Source organism: Sarcophilus harrisii, chromosome 6 (genome assembly GCF_902635505.1).
Source record: "Sarcophilus harrisii chromosome 6, mSarHar1.11, whole genome shotgun sequence".
In the NCBI taxonomy this organism is placed as follows: Eukaryota; Metazoa; Chordata; class Mammalia; order Dasyuromorphia; family Dasyuridae; genus Sarcophilus; species Sarcophilus harrisii.
Window position 1 is genome coordinate 65,392,176 of NC_045431.1, and position 16,236 is coordinate 65,408,411.

Sequence of the window (16,236 nt, forward strand, 5' to 3'; positions counted from 1 at the left end):
TTCCTTCAAAGGGAGCCTTTTTTATACTCACCTCAGCTACAAAGATAACCACAAGACAATCCTCTTCTTCTAATGTGGACATTTGGAAAAAGAGAGAATTCAGCGTTTGTATCAGGTAACTTTCTTTTTCTCTTTTTATGGTAGGAATACCCATGACCACAGAGACTGCAGACACAAAAGGACAGAGCTGAATCATTTCAATAAATAAACTTTTTTTTTTTTTTTTTTTTTAGCAAGAAGACTTTCTTTTAATGTGACAAAATAAATAGGAGGGAAAAACCATATTAGGCAAAAGCCATTATAAATTGGAAAGGATTTATTTTTGTGTCATTATGTCAGCAATATAAACTATTCCAACCACCATCTCTAGAAAAAAAGGCATGCAAACTATTTCATATATTGATATACCCATCAGCAAGCCATATTTTTCATGTGTTATTTGCAGTATTTAGTCTATTCTACCCTCTTTTTAATATGCTCATGTTAGGATCATAGACTTAGAATAAAAACTAAAAATAGATCCTCTGATTCTAGTTGCTCCAAATATAAGGAGCTAGGATTGACTGGGCTTTTATCTTCCTTATATTAACCAGCTGGCACTCAATGAAAATTAAAAGGACCCTCAGGGACCATCAAAAATCCAACTTGTATCTCAAAAAGACTTCCTTCTAAAAAAATTCTAGACAAGCACCTCGTTGGCTAAAGGCTTCTACTGACACTGACCCACAGAGATTGATTACTAAATGAAGTAAGTTATCCCCAAGCTGCCTTGCAGTAGCCAGCATCAGGCTCCCCCTCCAACTCCTTAGCTTGAAGACAGATGTAATTCATTTTCCAAATTAAAGTTTATGCCTCACCTCCTGTTTTATTTTTCCCAAAGATTATATTTGGATAAATATTGTTTTCATGAGATCTTAGATGAGGCAGATGGTAATACAGGCTATTGAGCTTCATGAAGTCAAAGTTGGAAAATCCAAGTGTTTTCAAATTCATACCACCTGAAAGAAGAGACAAGAGTTTCAAATCACTGTATCCTTTATCAGAATTTTGGAAAACTGGATTTTATAATCAAAGTGGTATTTCAAATTAAGATAGCTCAGCTTCATCGAACTTTATTGGTTTATTATACCATATTTAAGATTAACTATTACATTTTTTCATCTTGAAAAAGTCTGTTACAGCAGCCTTTTTGGAATAGACATGGGTTCAAACATATAACACACATTTCCTCATGTATGGCTTAACTAAAAGCTGAATACAGCTATATAGTGGGCTCGGGATTCTTTAAATATCACCATGGCAAGAGCTCTTGGGTCTTATATCAGGGCCAGGATACCCATAAGCATCCATGCCTTGGCATATTCCTTAATAGTATTAGAAATATTGGCTTTCTTTCTATTTTGGTAACGATGACAATGCACCATCTTTGTTGACTTTGTGAATAATACATAAATGGCATTTTTCTTTGGGAAGCCTCCATGTTGTATCTTGGTCAGCCTCTGAATGTTTCAAACTCATCCTGCTTGTCTGTTGTTTCTTCCCCTACTGTGTCAATCTTGACTAATTTAAAGCATAATTCTCTTCCTCAGTGAAATATTTGCAACACTCTCAATGCCCAGGGTCACTTTACAAACGTCGGTAATGTTGTGTTGTGTTAAAAGGCTCTCTGGTGGAATAGGTCATATTGAAGATTTGGACCCAATGGCAGTGAAATGGGGAATTCTGTCTTCCAATTTTATACCCAATTGTAAGTTATTCTTCTTCCAGAATCATCTGGCTTGTCACTGACCTCTGAAATGGTGAAGGTTGATGGAGAGACCCAGAGGTCTTCACACTTTCCAGAAAAGAGAGAAGGACTGGCAAAAATCCCCTTGCCAGAGTCACTGTCTAGATCAAAGTATGTGAGCTTCATGCCTTGGATAGGGTGATGATTTTCAAGAGTGGATGTGAACTAATGATAAATGTTGGAGGAGATGTGGAAAACTGGGGCACTAATATATTGTTGATGAAGTTGTGAAATGATCCAACATTCTGGAAAGCAAAGAACTATGCCCAAAGGACTATAAAACTGTATGTACCCTTTGCTCAGCAGTGCCATTATTGGGTCTGTATCCCAAGAGAATCATAAAGGAAGGAAAAGGAGCCACATGTGCAAAAAATATTTGTAACAGCTCTTCTTGTGGTGGCAAAGAATCAGAAAATGAGTAGATGTCCATCAATGAAGGAATGGCTGAATAACTTGTGGTATATGAAGGTAATGGAATATCATTGTTCTACAAAAAAATGATGAACAAGCTGATTTTACAAAAGCCTGGAAAGATTTACATAAACTGATACTGAGCAAAACAAGTAGAACCAGGAAAACATTGTACACAATAACAGCAAGAATATGTTATGATCAACTATGAAAGACTTGGTTCTTCTCAGTAGTTCAATGATACAAGGGAAAACAGAAAATGCCATCTGCATCCAGAAAAAAAACTATGGAGATTGAAAATAAATCAATACATGCTATATTCACTTTTTTTTCTTTTCCCTCTTTTGTTCCGATTTTTCTCTCCTAACATGACTCATAAAGCAATGTGTATTAAATTAAATTAATTAAAAATAAAGTGTCAAAGAAAAAAAAAAGAGTGGACATCAGCTATTGATTATCACTATTATCCATTTCCCAGAAATTGTACCAGAAGACTCTCACAATCTCAAGTGGGAGGAAAGCACTGGCACAACAACTATCAAAGGCTGTCTACACAAACAAGGATTAGATATAAGAATTAGAGAATTACAAGCGCTACCCAAGAATGGGAAGACTTTCCCCTGGTACAATGGGGGATCAGAATAATTTGATTCAATGGCCATGAAGGGCACAGGATCCCTGTGGTGATGAAATCAAGTACTGGAAAAAGTGTTATATGAAGCCTAAATGAGAGATGAAGAAGAAGGATATTTTCTGAGGAGAAGGTGAGGTTATGACCATCTTCAGTCATACAGATTTGCAAATTCATTCTCCCTCATCCTCTTTCAATTGCCAAATCTACTTATTATTTCCAAATATTTCATTCCGTGCCGTTCTCTTTACTCACACACCCACCACCCTCATTTGAACCCTCATTATACCTCACCTGGATTATTGCAATAAATCTCTTAATTTTTCAGTAGTAACCCTGCCTCTACTCTCTCTCCATTCTAGTATGTCTTTCCCATGATTCCCAGACTGATATTACTAAAGCCCAAACCAACCACCATTATATCCTGTTCAAGAAACTTTGGTGTCTTATTTATGAAATTAAAAACAAGCTCCTTAGCTTGGCACTTAATGTCATTTCCTCTTATTGACTTGATCTAATATTTCTTGTGCAACATAACAAATATGGAAATGTTTAACCTGTATCAGATTACTTGGCAAAGGGGGGAAAGGAGGGAAAGGGAGAAAAATTTTGAACACAAATTTTTGCAAAGGTGAATGTTGAAAACTGTCTTTGCACATATTTGGAAAAATAAAATACTATTTAAAAAATGATCCTTATTGGCTACATTATAAAGGAGAGGTCACCAAAACCATTTGGTACTGGCTAATAAATACAGTGGTTGATCAGTGGAATAGGTTAGATTACCAGACACAATAGTCAATGACTACAGTAATCTAGTGTTTGATAAACCCAAAGATTTCAACTTCTATTTGACAAAATTGCTGTGAAAATTGGAAAATAGGATGGTAGAAATAAGGCACTGACCAGCATCTAACAAGACAAGATTGCTTTAGACAAAGAGTGATATGATAAGCAAATTAGGAGAACAAGGGAAAGTTTACCTCTCAGATCTGTGGAGAAGAAAGGAATTTATGGCCAAAGATTAAGTAGACAACATTATGAAATGCAAAATGGATAATTCTGATTATATTAAATTAAAAAGTTTTACTGCAAACAAAACCAATGTAGCCAAGATTAGAAAAGAAGCAGAAAATTGGGGAAGGGGGGAATTTTATATCTACGAGTTCTGAAAAAGGCCTCATTTCTAAAATATATAGAGAATTGACTCAATTTTATAACAAGCCATTCTTCAATTGATAAAGGATCAAAGGCTATGAACAGACAATTTTCAATGAAGAAATTAAATTAAATTTCTAGTCATATGAAAAAATGTTTTAAATTGCTATTGATTAGAGAAAAGCAAATTGAGACAACTTTGAGGTACTACCTCACACCTCTCATATTGGCTAAGACGACAGGACAACATAATGATACATGTTAAAAGGGGATGTAGGAAAACCAGGACACTAATATATTGTTGGTGGAGTTGTGAACTGATCCAACTATTTCTGGAGAGCAAATATGCTCAAAGAGTTATCAGACTCTGCCAGACCTTTTGATCCAGCAGTGTCTCTAGAAACCCTGTATTCCAAAGAGATCATTAAAAAAGGGAAAAGGACCCACATGTGCAAAAATGCTTGTAGCAGACCTTTATATAATAGTAAGGAACTGGAAACTGAATGGTTGCCCATCAGCTGAGGAATAAGTTATGGTATATGAATGTTATTGAGTATTATTATTCTGTAAGAAATAATCAACAGGATGATTTCAGAAAGACCTGGGAGAGACTTACATGAACTGATGTTAAATGAAGTGAGTAGAACCAAAAGAACACTGTACACAGTAACAACAAGATTATGTGATGATCAGTTCTTGACAGATGTGGGTCTTTTCAACAATGAGGCAATTCAGGCTAATTCCAATAGACTTCTCATGGACAGCACCATTTGCACCTAGAGAGAGACTATGGGGACTGAGTGTGGATCACAACATAGTATTTTCACTTTTTTTGTTGTTGTTCTTCACTTTGTTTTCTTTCTCATTTTTTTCCTTTTTGATCTGATTTTTCTTGTGAAACATGATAATTTGTAGAAATATGTATAAAAGAACTGCACATGTTTAACATAGATTACTTGATGTCTAAGGGAGATGGCGGGGGGAAGGGAGGGAGAAAAGATTTGGAACACAATGCTTTGCAAGAGTAAATGTTAAAAACTATATTTGCATGTATTTGGAAAAATAAGCTATTTAAAAAAAATTTTTTTAATGATCCTTGCTTCTCACCTTATACAAACAATCCAGTGGAAAAACACTTGAAACAAGAGAAGATGCAAAAAAAATCTCTTAACTATCTGAAGACACATTTGAAAAAGGAAATAGTAGGGGAAAACATCAAAGAGACTGGAGTAAGCTACAGAGTTCCTAGAATTTACTATGGGCTCTTTAAATCAAATGGCCAACAGGCTAGAGATGTTTGGAAATGTGTACTAGGTAGCAAGAATGGGAAAATAAAATTGATTAGCTCAATTTTCACTACATACATACTTTTCTTTAACGTAATTTCTAGTTTCTTTATATGACTCTGAAAACCAGGATTTGTAAGTGATTCATAAAAAATTCTAGCTATTAAATTACCCAGACATCATTTTTGACCTCACATTTCCATGACTCCACTATAAAGGTAATAACATCTTCTTTTAAAGGAAGTTTTAATGAAATTTTTGTCCCACTAATGAGAATTTAATAATTTTTTTTCATGTTTAAAGTGTGTTACTCAGTAAAGAAGTGCATAAGCATAAAAAAAAAAAAAGAAAAGCTGTTATTTTTAAAGGTATACTGACATTCAAATCCATTTCTAGTGGAATGTATAGCAGAGTTTCATAAAGGACTCCCAATTACCCTAAAAATGCTGTCCAGCTCCAAAAAGGACCATGATTTTTTCACCCACTATCAAGGAGATGGCCAATATTGGCAGCAAAAAAGAATGAGATAATAAATAAAAGACCTTGCGACCCTGAACATACAAAACACATCTCAAAGGATTCAGGCGATCCCAGAGCAAACAATGGAATTATAATCTGAAAATAAAGAGTGGGTTTGAGAAAGGGGAAAGGGCAGGAGAAGAGGTGTAGGTTTGTCAATGAGATCCAGCTCAGAGAAATATCAAATGAAGAATTGGGATCATAAGATGATGACGTCAGCATTGGAAAGGACTTCAGAGTATCACTGAATAACTCCTTAATTTTGCAGATGAGGAAATTGAGGTCCAGAGATTATTTGACTCAATAGGGTGACACAGGTTAAAAAGTATCGGCAGTAGATACTTTGAGCTCAGGTCTTTCTGATTCATAGTTCAATACTTCATCCACTATATACACACACAAAGAGGTGGATTAAAAATATCAGTTAACTTTTTTGTTTCCTTGTCTGAACCCCTTGCCTTTTGATGGGCTTAAGTATCACATGTTATCTTCCTTCTTTTCTAATTCTGATTAAGCCTGTCAGATGAATCAACAGGATTATCAATGTAGGCATTCCCTCTACCAGTACAAATGGCTACTTCATACTTTTTTAGCCTATGACTTTTGTCCCTATATTTCTTTATTTCCTTTGTTGAAGATTTAGCCCATAGATTTCTATTAAGTCTTTTTAGATGCCATACATATATGTATCAATGAAGCACTTGACTTTTCTATCTGTTACTTCTCCCTTTCTTTATAGGACTGGCTCACCTCCTTTTCCAATTAGTTTCTCTTGAAAATCTTTGATAACATTTCACATGCACAAGTCACTATTAGAAAAATGCTACAAGCTAACCTACATTCAACCAATACTAAGAGTCAGGAGCAATGAAGACATAGCTGGCCAGGGTATTACTTTTCTTAAAATGGAGACTGCGAGAAGAACTGTCCAATCAGAGGAAAGGGCCATTGGGATGGAATATTCATAAAGAGGTAAACTACATGAATAATGAACTTTCCTCTAACCAAAGCTTTAAATAAAGTTCACATGGGTGACTAGTAAATTTTAAAACTATGGCAAAACTCCCCCAAAACATTGGAATACAAGACAAATTTGGGGTTTCATCAGCCTATATATAAAAGGACAAGAAAATTCTTGTTATTTGTCCTTCCTTTTTGAAGAGAACCAATAATATCATGGAGTGGGATGGCTTGACTTGCAAATGAATTAGATTTAATTGAGACAGTTACATAGAGTCATCAGCCTCACTCTCTCTTCTATAGTAGTCTTAATCCAGTGCCAGGACAAAAGTTAAAATAACTGGCAATGGTCCCAGGATGCAGTGAATGACTTTAGTGTCTCTATTGTCTGCCCAAGTTCTACACAGTTCATTCACAACACCTGCTCCAGTCTCCTTCATGGCCACTGAAACAAATTGTTCTCATCCTCCATTCCACCTGGTGCAGTCTTCACATGCCTGATGCTAGACATCCCTCTCAACTCACTGACAACAAAATCCTATTAAGTTGCCTAAGGCTCAGAGTAGCTAAGTGATTCACCCAGAGTTACACAGCTAATAAGGGTCAGAGATGAGATTTAAACCCATTTGAAGTTTCTTGACTTAAAAGTCAAGTTCTCCATTCACTACATTATCACTATCATACAACCCCTTTTGCACTTCTACATTTTTGTCATTTAAAGGAGTAAACCACAATCCAGTGAAGAAAATTGGACTTAACATGTCTCCATTTCAGCACACCTCGCATCACACATATAAACTTGGAAGGAACTTTAGAAGGCATCTAATCCAACTCTCTTATTTGATAAATAAGGAAATTGATGCCCAAAGAATAATTAACCCAAAGTCACACCGATTAAATAGAGTTTGGATTCAAACATATAACTCCAGAATAGATTCTTTTCTTTATTCCTCTGAATAATCTGGTCATTCCTAGTACAAATTCTTTCTCCATTTTACTCCTTATTTCTCAACACCTCTGAATTTCATTATTTCCCTTTAAAATAGCTGTCTTTAATGAAAATTGTGCTTATTTATGATTCTTCTTGTTTTGATTTCCTTCTTGTAAATTACCTTTTTAATTATAGTTAAAAATTGAAAAAGGTTTGAAGATTGTTCCCATGAAAAATCAAGCCATGGAGGACTGGAATGATTTTCTTCCTGTTGGCTGTTACAATAAAACACCTAAGAAATGGTCTTCTGGGGATTGAGAAGATAAGGGTAGGGATCTCATTTAAACATGGGTAAACATTAATTTAACAAATATCAATTGTCATTTTTTTTTTTTTTATTTCTGGTCATTAGAGCTGGAAGGAGTAACAGATAAAATGAAATCCACAACTAATCAGAAAAACTCATTTTAGCCACGAGATTTAGTGGCCTCCATCACCTAGTTGTTTTTAAAGCTGTTCACATGAAGCAAAGTTGACAGATTTCACCTTTGTCCTTTCCTCACATCACAGTGTCAGCTTGGTACATTAGTGAGATCAAAATGTTTAAAGAACTGAGAAGAGAAATGTTAAAAGAATCATCCAAGGGTCCCAATAAGCCACAAACTCAGGCAAGGCACTGAGAGACATCTATAAACCTTTGCTACCATTTTAGTAGGTTTTTAAAATGCTGAAGAATATTCTCAGATGAAATGAGATCATTTAAAATAGAATTATCATTTCTTTGATGCACTGTAATTCAAACCTTTATTCCTAGAGTAAAACCATCTTATTTGTGTCTCTTCTAAGCTTCTCAATTTAAGAAATAAAAGTGAGTGTTTTCATTTAAATTTTTTGATGTGTAGGTGTTTTCTACATAGATAAGACTGCTGTTCAAGTGCAACATAATATCAGTGCCTAGACTAACTCCTTCTGCCCACTAAAGAATTAGAAAATGTAGTATCAAATGGTATATAAAGAAAAAAAAAAAAATACACAAGGCAAATAAAGTACCATCCCTTTTTTTATATATTGGTATTTTTTTTTTTGCTTTTTTATAGTTATATTTTTCAAAGTTATTATTTATATCTTTTGCTTTTACATTATCTTCATTTATGAACATATACTTTAGCCTTCTATCACCTCTCTTAGAATAGAGCATTTAAAAAGAAAGGGGAAAAAATACAAATATCTAACCCACAGACCACGGAAAGTCAATAGCCCATGCAAAATTCTACAGCTATACTTCCCCATTCCTGGAAAGGATAAAGAGAGGTACAGAAAAGACGTTCAAACTTAAACACAATACAAGCAATGACACACTAGTTCTCCAGAAAGCTGGTGACAGCAAACTATCAAATCTCCTGACAGAAATGACTCATGAAAGATGCAAAATGAGATATGCATGTTTGAACCTGGCCAGTGTGGCCACTTGTTCTTGATTCTAATTATCTGTCACAAAGGTGAATGTTATTTTTAAACCAAGAGCAGGAATTGAAAGGGAAAAGTAAGAGATAATGATACTGAGAAGAAAGAGAAAAGAAAGGTTTCACTGAAGCTTTTTAAAAGACAAAGAAGGAATAAAAAAAAAGTTCATCAGGTGATAATTACAGGAAGGATAACCGAAATCAATATGTCAAATATGTTACATGATTTTTTAAAAAATGCAAGGATAAAAGATTTACGATTTCATATGCATAACATTTTTCAATTTTTATAAGAATATGTTTATTAATTGCTGTTTATTAAATGAGCCAATTTTTTTTTTCAAAATAAAGTTGATTTTTTTTTTCATTTCCTCTCTAGGGAGATTTGATCATTATAATTACATAGTATTCAATTTCACTTTCTGTTTGTACTCACTATATATTTTATTTTTCAGGGTTTTGCTTTTCTGTTTTTAAACAATTCATAGAAGTAAGCATTCCCAAGCTTTTTGAAATTTATGTTTTCCAATCTGACCATATGTAACTATTCTACTAAATAAACTCCAGTGGCTCTCTATTGTATCAATAACTCAGTTTGGGTTTGAAAGCCTTTTACTACCTCTTGGGCCCTACCCAACCTTTTAGCCTCATTGGATTACTTCCCCTTCCCCACTCTATGATTCAGACAAACTTTGTTCCTTGTGTGTGGCTTGCCAATTCCTCTATTTGTGTCTTTGCACTGGTTCCACTCCCTGCTTACAATACATACCCTCTTCATCTCTTTTTCCTAGAATTCCTTTTCCTTTAGAATGGATGTATCTTAAGGATTACCTCCTACATGATCCTTTTGCTGATCCACTTCCTCTCATCATTGGTACTTTGTCTAACTCCTTTGTATTTCATTCTTTCTTTGTTTTTAAACTTTCTATTTATTCTGTATATACTTAAATGTCTTTGTAGTCTACTCCTTAAAGACACGCACTGTTGGACTTTATGTTGGTAGCACTTAACAATATAACTGGCACACTGGGTCATAAATGCTTGACTGAGCAATCTTTTTTTTTTCTTACAATTCAACAAAATCCACACTCCATTCACATACCACCTTCTGCCTGACTTTTCCCTAAACAACGACATCCCTCTAACATTAATTCAAAATTATTTTTGATGGCTTAAGAAAATTGACAATTTAGTCACCCCAAAAGCATTCATTAAGCATCAACGAGGACCCTGAGCTAGGTCTTAGAAGAAAATATGAAGAGAAAAATGGAAAACATTTCCTACCCTCAAAGAATTTACATTTTCCTGGAGCACAGTCAATTCTGCTTCCAACTTTAATTAGGTAACAATGTTCATTCTTTTCAGATTTAATCTAGTACAATGTTTATGTATCTCTTATGTAGACTTCATTTAAAAAAAAATCCTTTTGTATTACAATCATTTGTGTACCTGTCAATCACACCTTAACAAACTATGAACCATTCAGCTGAGTACTGGGCAGGGTCATATCTTATTTCCTTAATCTTTGCAACTCCCCAACTGCTGTACTGACATCAATGAATTGTTTAAAAAAAAAAATCAAAGGAAGTCCTTCTGTACTGTGGGGAGACATTCAATAGAGTAACGTAGGCAAGAATAATATAAAACAAGATAGTAGAAGTGACTTGGATTCTGGATCCATGAAAGAATACCCTTATCTGTATCTGTGAGGACATACATTCACTGAAGTCCTCCCATCATCCCATTCCCCAATAAGTGATACTTTAAAAACGAAGGATAATAGATGTTTGCTGAAATAATAGTAGTAGTAGTAACAACAACAATAATATTACTTATAGCTTTACAAATTTGTCCCATTTTATCCTTAGAAGAACCCTGGAAGATAGCTGCTATTAATAACCTTATTTTATCCTTCAGAGGAAAGAACTGAGGAAGACAAAAGTAAAGTGACATGCCTGGGGTAACGACTACTACCAGTCCAGGGCTGAATTTGAATCAGCTCTTCCTGACTCCAAGGCCAGCACTCTTATCCACATTTCACATAGCTTTCTCTAGTAGAATACAAGATAAATCTTGGTATAACAGCTATAGCAAAACTCTTGCCATTACATCTTTGTCAAGTCATAATTTCTTCCCCTCAATTCACCCCTTTTCTCTTTTTTCCCCCCTATTAAAGAATAAGCCTCAAGGGGAAAAGCCCTAGATTAATTTTTTAACATTTATTTTTGAAAAAAAAAGACCATACATTTTGTAATGTAACATATTTTAGTGTTTTTTGATATTTACATCAATTGGTAGGAGTCTATGCAAAAAAAAAAAAATCCTTTGTATAAACTATACAATTCATTTCAGAAACTCTTTGTGATGCCATTTAGGGTTTTCTCAACAAAAATACAAAAGTAGTTTTTCATTTTTTTCTCCAGTTCACTTTACACATGAGGAAACTAGAAGTAAACAGGCCTAAATGACTGCCCCAGAGTTCCAAAGCTGGTAAGTATCTGAGGTCAGATTTAAATTCAGGTCTTCAGGCATTCTATTACACCACTTAGCTGGCCCAGAAATACTTGATTTTTAGAGTCCCAGGTCTTCTGTTCTATGTCTTTTTTCTCAATTTTTTGAGAAGATCATTTCACAATGACATTAATGGATTGTGCTCAACCTCTGCTACATTGCACGCCATGGTGTGGGCTGTGACCACAACCTAGAAAACCATTCTGCCATGTCCACTCCAAGCATGTGAAGACTTCCCCAGGTGGAAACAAGCTCAGGAGAACAATTTGTTCCAATGGTTATGAAGGGGGCTGAAGCAGGCACTGTGGAAAACTTAAGGGCTTGGTTAGACATGGAAGATACCAAAGTCATCCACTGCATCCCAAGTCATTGCTGGTCATCCCGACTTTTGTCCTGTTACTGATCTTTAATGTCTTAGGAAAAGAAGGAAGGCTGATGACCTTGTGCTTAAATCCAACTCATACATGAGTTAAAACATTGAGATATCATTAGTTCTCTTCTAAAATGAAACATGATGGGGAATGGCTGAATAAGTTATGGTATATCAGCAGGATGACTTCAGAAAGACCTGTAGAAACTATTATGAACTGATGCTAAGTGAAGTGAGTAGAATCAGAAGAACATTGTGTACAGCAACAAGATTATGTAATGATCAACTGTTATGGATGTGACTCTTTTCAATAATGAAGTGATTCAGGCCTGTTTCAATAGACTATGGGTGCTGAATGTGGATTACAACATAGTATTTTCATCTTTTTTGTTGTTGCTTTGTTGCTTTTGTTTCTTCTCATTTTTTTCCCCTTTCTGATTTGATTTTTCTCGTACAGCACAATAAATGTGGAAATGTTTAGAAGAATTGCATATGTTTAATCTATTTTGGATTACTTGCTGTTTGGGGGAACAGGTAGGGGGGAGGGAGGGTGAAAACTTTGGAACACAAGATTTTACAGGGGTGAATGTTGAAAACTATCTTTGCATGTATTTTGAAAATAAAAAGCCATTATTAAAAAAAAAAAAAAAAAAAAAAAAAAGAACAATTAATCCCATAAATAAATGAGACATGAGAAGCAGCTAAGTGGTGAAGTGTTTAGAGCAACAGCTCAAGAGTGAGGAGGACCTGAATTCAAATCCAGCCTAAAACACTTGACACTAGCTGTATGACTTTGTGCATGTCACTTAATCCTGATTACTTTAACTAAAAACAACAAAACCCAATAAAATGAAGGATAAATAACATCATTACAAACTCCTATGGTAACAGTTTCACCGGTTCAACATCTAAAGTTAACTCCCATCTGTAACATTCTAACTTTTCCTAGGATCAATTAGCAACCTTTAAAAAGAATATACTGTGTTGTAAATGTAAGTATCTTCCAATCTTTATCACTGACAAATTATAATTAAAGGAGTGACTCAGAAAATGCTATAGGCTTGACCTAGCAACAGGTCATCAGTGGTGCTTTCCAAACTCCAGAACTCAATTCACTTCATAGTATACCCTGGCATATAATGTTCCTCTGGGAAACATACATATGGAAATTCCAACTGCCCCAAAGTGACAAAAAAAATTTCATTTCCTCTTCCTTCTCCAATGCTATAATAAATGACAGCATCAAGGTTCCTTTCAAACCTCAAAAGGAAAGTACAATTTTGGCCTTCTCTGATCCTATGTGTTGGTTACAGACAGCCCCCACCTGTCCCCATAGGATAAAAGGCAAGTGTACTTCTCAGATTTACTGACTCCAGCTGTATCTTTCTGCCCCCCAACCCTCACCTAGCTCAAATGTCCTGTCTTATTTGCTGGACTAACAATCATGATCTCTATCCTTGCTTCTTTTGGTACTTCCTGTATGGGGTTATTAATTTAGTAATATTATTATAATGTCCCTTGGATTTGCACTTTCACTAGCTTTTACAAATATTTGCATTCAAGAAAAGACTACAAAGAAATTGCAATCATAAATCCTTGCCAGGAAATTCTTTTTCTTATTTTAGTTTTCTTATCTATTTCTTTTTTTTTTAAATTTCTTATCTCAGTTTGCCAACTTAAAAGTTATACCTACTTCTTCCTTTTGAGTCATTCATTTACCTCTATTAATGTCTATCCTAACTCCACAAATTACCTGTTGGGGAAACAAAGATGAGTTCATATCTATTTTTTATTCAAATGAATAAATAGTTCCTAGAGATTTTCAGTCGCAGAATAATCTGGTTGATTGTCTTTAATTCTGTTAATTCGCCATTAAACTTCCAAATGCACTAGAATTATAGGCATTAAAGACCAAACCCTAAGCTCTCCATAGTGTCTGCTTTAGCCATTTTCATGAAACAGATTATTCTCTTTTACCATTCTGCTGGGGTCTTCACATGCTTGGGGTAAACATCTCCCTAACTCACTGGTAGAATTGTGACCTGTCAGTTATCTTCAAGCTGGTTTAGGCCTTCTGCTAAGGTGGCTTTATTGAGTTGTGGACATCGGGCATATTCTTGGAGCCACAGGTGAGATCTGGGACACCAAAACTAGATGAGCAGCCCTAAAAAGGACTCACCAACCCTCATATCAGATGTACTGGTTCTTTCTGCATACTACATTGCATACAGTAGATACTTAATAAATGCTTCCTTCCTTTTTTCCATCAATTCAGTCTGGTCAATGTTACTTAATTTAATTTTTGACATTGAAGAAACAATTCATTATCTACCTTTCTGAACTTTTCACTTCAGCCAAGCAATCTTTTTTTCCTCAAACTACTAGAAAAAGTTGTCTGTGCCAGATGCTTTGAAATCATTGAAATGAAATTACTCACTCCAAAAATATTCATATTCATATTCTCTCCTTTCCACCTTCCTTCCACTCCTCCCACCATCAAGCTCATAGTCTTTTCTTACTTCTAATCCTTTTTCATGTCTCTGCTGCCCTTAGTAGTGTTGATCACTCTCTCACCTCCTGGATAATTTCATCTTTCTAGGTTTTTGCAAAATTATTCTCTTCTGGGTCTCCTATTTGTCTGACCACTGGATTTTTCCAGACTCCCTTTCCTACCCTCTCTAAGCCAGCCAAATTGCCCCATTGCAATTCAGACTTTACTTCCATGTGTAGGCACTCCCCCATGACTGCAGTGTATTCCTCTTGATTTCACTTCCTTCGTGAGTCAGTTCACGTACCACTTTCTACATGAAGCTTTTCCTGCCCCAAATGCCTGGTACCCTCCCTAATAATTACAAGAATGTTGTAAGCAAAAAACCTCATATTTATGTTGTATCAAACATATAGATAATTCTCTCTCTCTCTCTCTCTCTATATATATATATATATATGTATATAATATATATATATATGTATTATATATATACTAATGTCTATATGTACAAACATGTAAACATGTGTACATATATACACATATATGTATATACATACACGTATCTTTCCATTGGGTGTAGGTGTGAGTGTGTGTTCTATATAGGCAAAATAGGAATAAGGATTCCTCAATTCAGATTCTCTCCTCTCAAATACTTATTAGCTGTGTAATCTTGTCTGTATCTCAGTTTGCTCATCTGTAAACTGATTTTTTTCTTTTACTTTCTTCTCATCTTTTTTTCCTCTCTCTCAGGTATTTTCCCCCCCTTTTCCTCTCTCTTCCCCTTTCCCTTTATTCTTTACTCATTTATTCTTGGTCATGACTAATGTGGGAATTTATTTTGTACGACTATACATATTTGGAATGGATTATTTTTCAAATCATTTCAGTAGTTGGAGAATGGGGAGAGGAGAGGGAGAGTAAAATTGAATTAAAAAAAAGAAACAGAAAAAAGGACTGGTTATCTGAGAATTAAGATAGGTTGGGAGGAAGAAAGGAGAGAAAGAAATAATGTGAATTAGTTATAACTACCCCTAAGAGACAAAGTGCAGTTGGAAGTTCTGAGATGAGGAAACTGCCTTTAAAATACAGTGTAAGATTTAATGCACGAGAGTAGTAAATAAAGTTGCTTCTTCCTGCTTTGTGCCAAAGTGCATCTTGGATAAGGATATTAGGAAAATGCTGGAAGAGGCAGAATGGGCTGATATAAATATGCCTCCAAAAAGAACAAATGGGATGCTATGTGACCTGGGAGTTCACTTGGGTTCATATAGGACAACAGTGAGTCTCAGATGTGCCTTGGAAAGTCCTTCTCTCAACATTACCATGTAATCCAAAGCCCTGCTGAATGTGATAGAGAGAAGTTAAAAGTGCCATCCAGCCAGGAAGGAGCAACCACTTCCCTGAATTCTGTCTCCCTACAGGAACACAGAAATGATCAAGCCCGATAGTCATGCAAAATGAAAGAGGATTGAGTTTGAAAATCAATATTCTGCAAAGAGAGAGAAGCAAAACAAAAGTAATTTCTCTGGAACAAACCTTCAAGTTCTGTGGCAGAAACTGTTCTGTCTGAAGTGGTGCATTTGATCTGATTCAAGGCATTCGACAACTCCAGAGACCTTTTTTTATTTTCTTCTTGTAAAAATAACAGTCTTTCCTGAACCTTCAAAATCTGGTTTCTATAAGTTTTCGCATCATATCCTGAAAAAAAAAAAAAGTGAA

The 16,236-nt window shown here is 35.1% G+C and overlaps 1 protein-coding gene across 2 annotated transcripts in view; it reads right to left on the reverse strand.

The window, feature by feature from the left end:
• MGAT4D (MGAT4 family member D) overlaps positions 1–16,236 on the reverse strand; it is a 109,333-nt gene that overhangs the window by 59,742 nt on the left and 33,355 nt on the right. For both annotated transcript variants that reach the window (XR_004230003.1, XM_003774356.3), the window contains exons 2-4: positions 16,054–16,215; positions 858–998; positions 32–165 (exon numbers count right to left, since the gene is read on the reverse strand). Coding sequence is in view for 1 of the 2 variants with exons in the window: in XM_003774356.3 (XP_003774404.2) it covers positions 32–165; positions 858–998; positions 16,054–16,215 (437 nt within the window). In the remaining variant the exon portion in view is untranslated. The remainder of the gene's footprint in view (positions 1–31; positions 166–857; positions 999–16,053; positions 16,216–16,236) is intronic.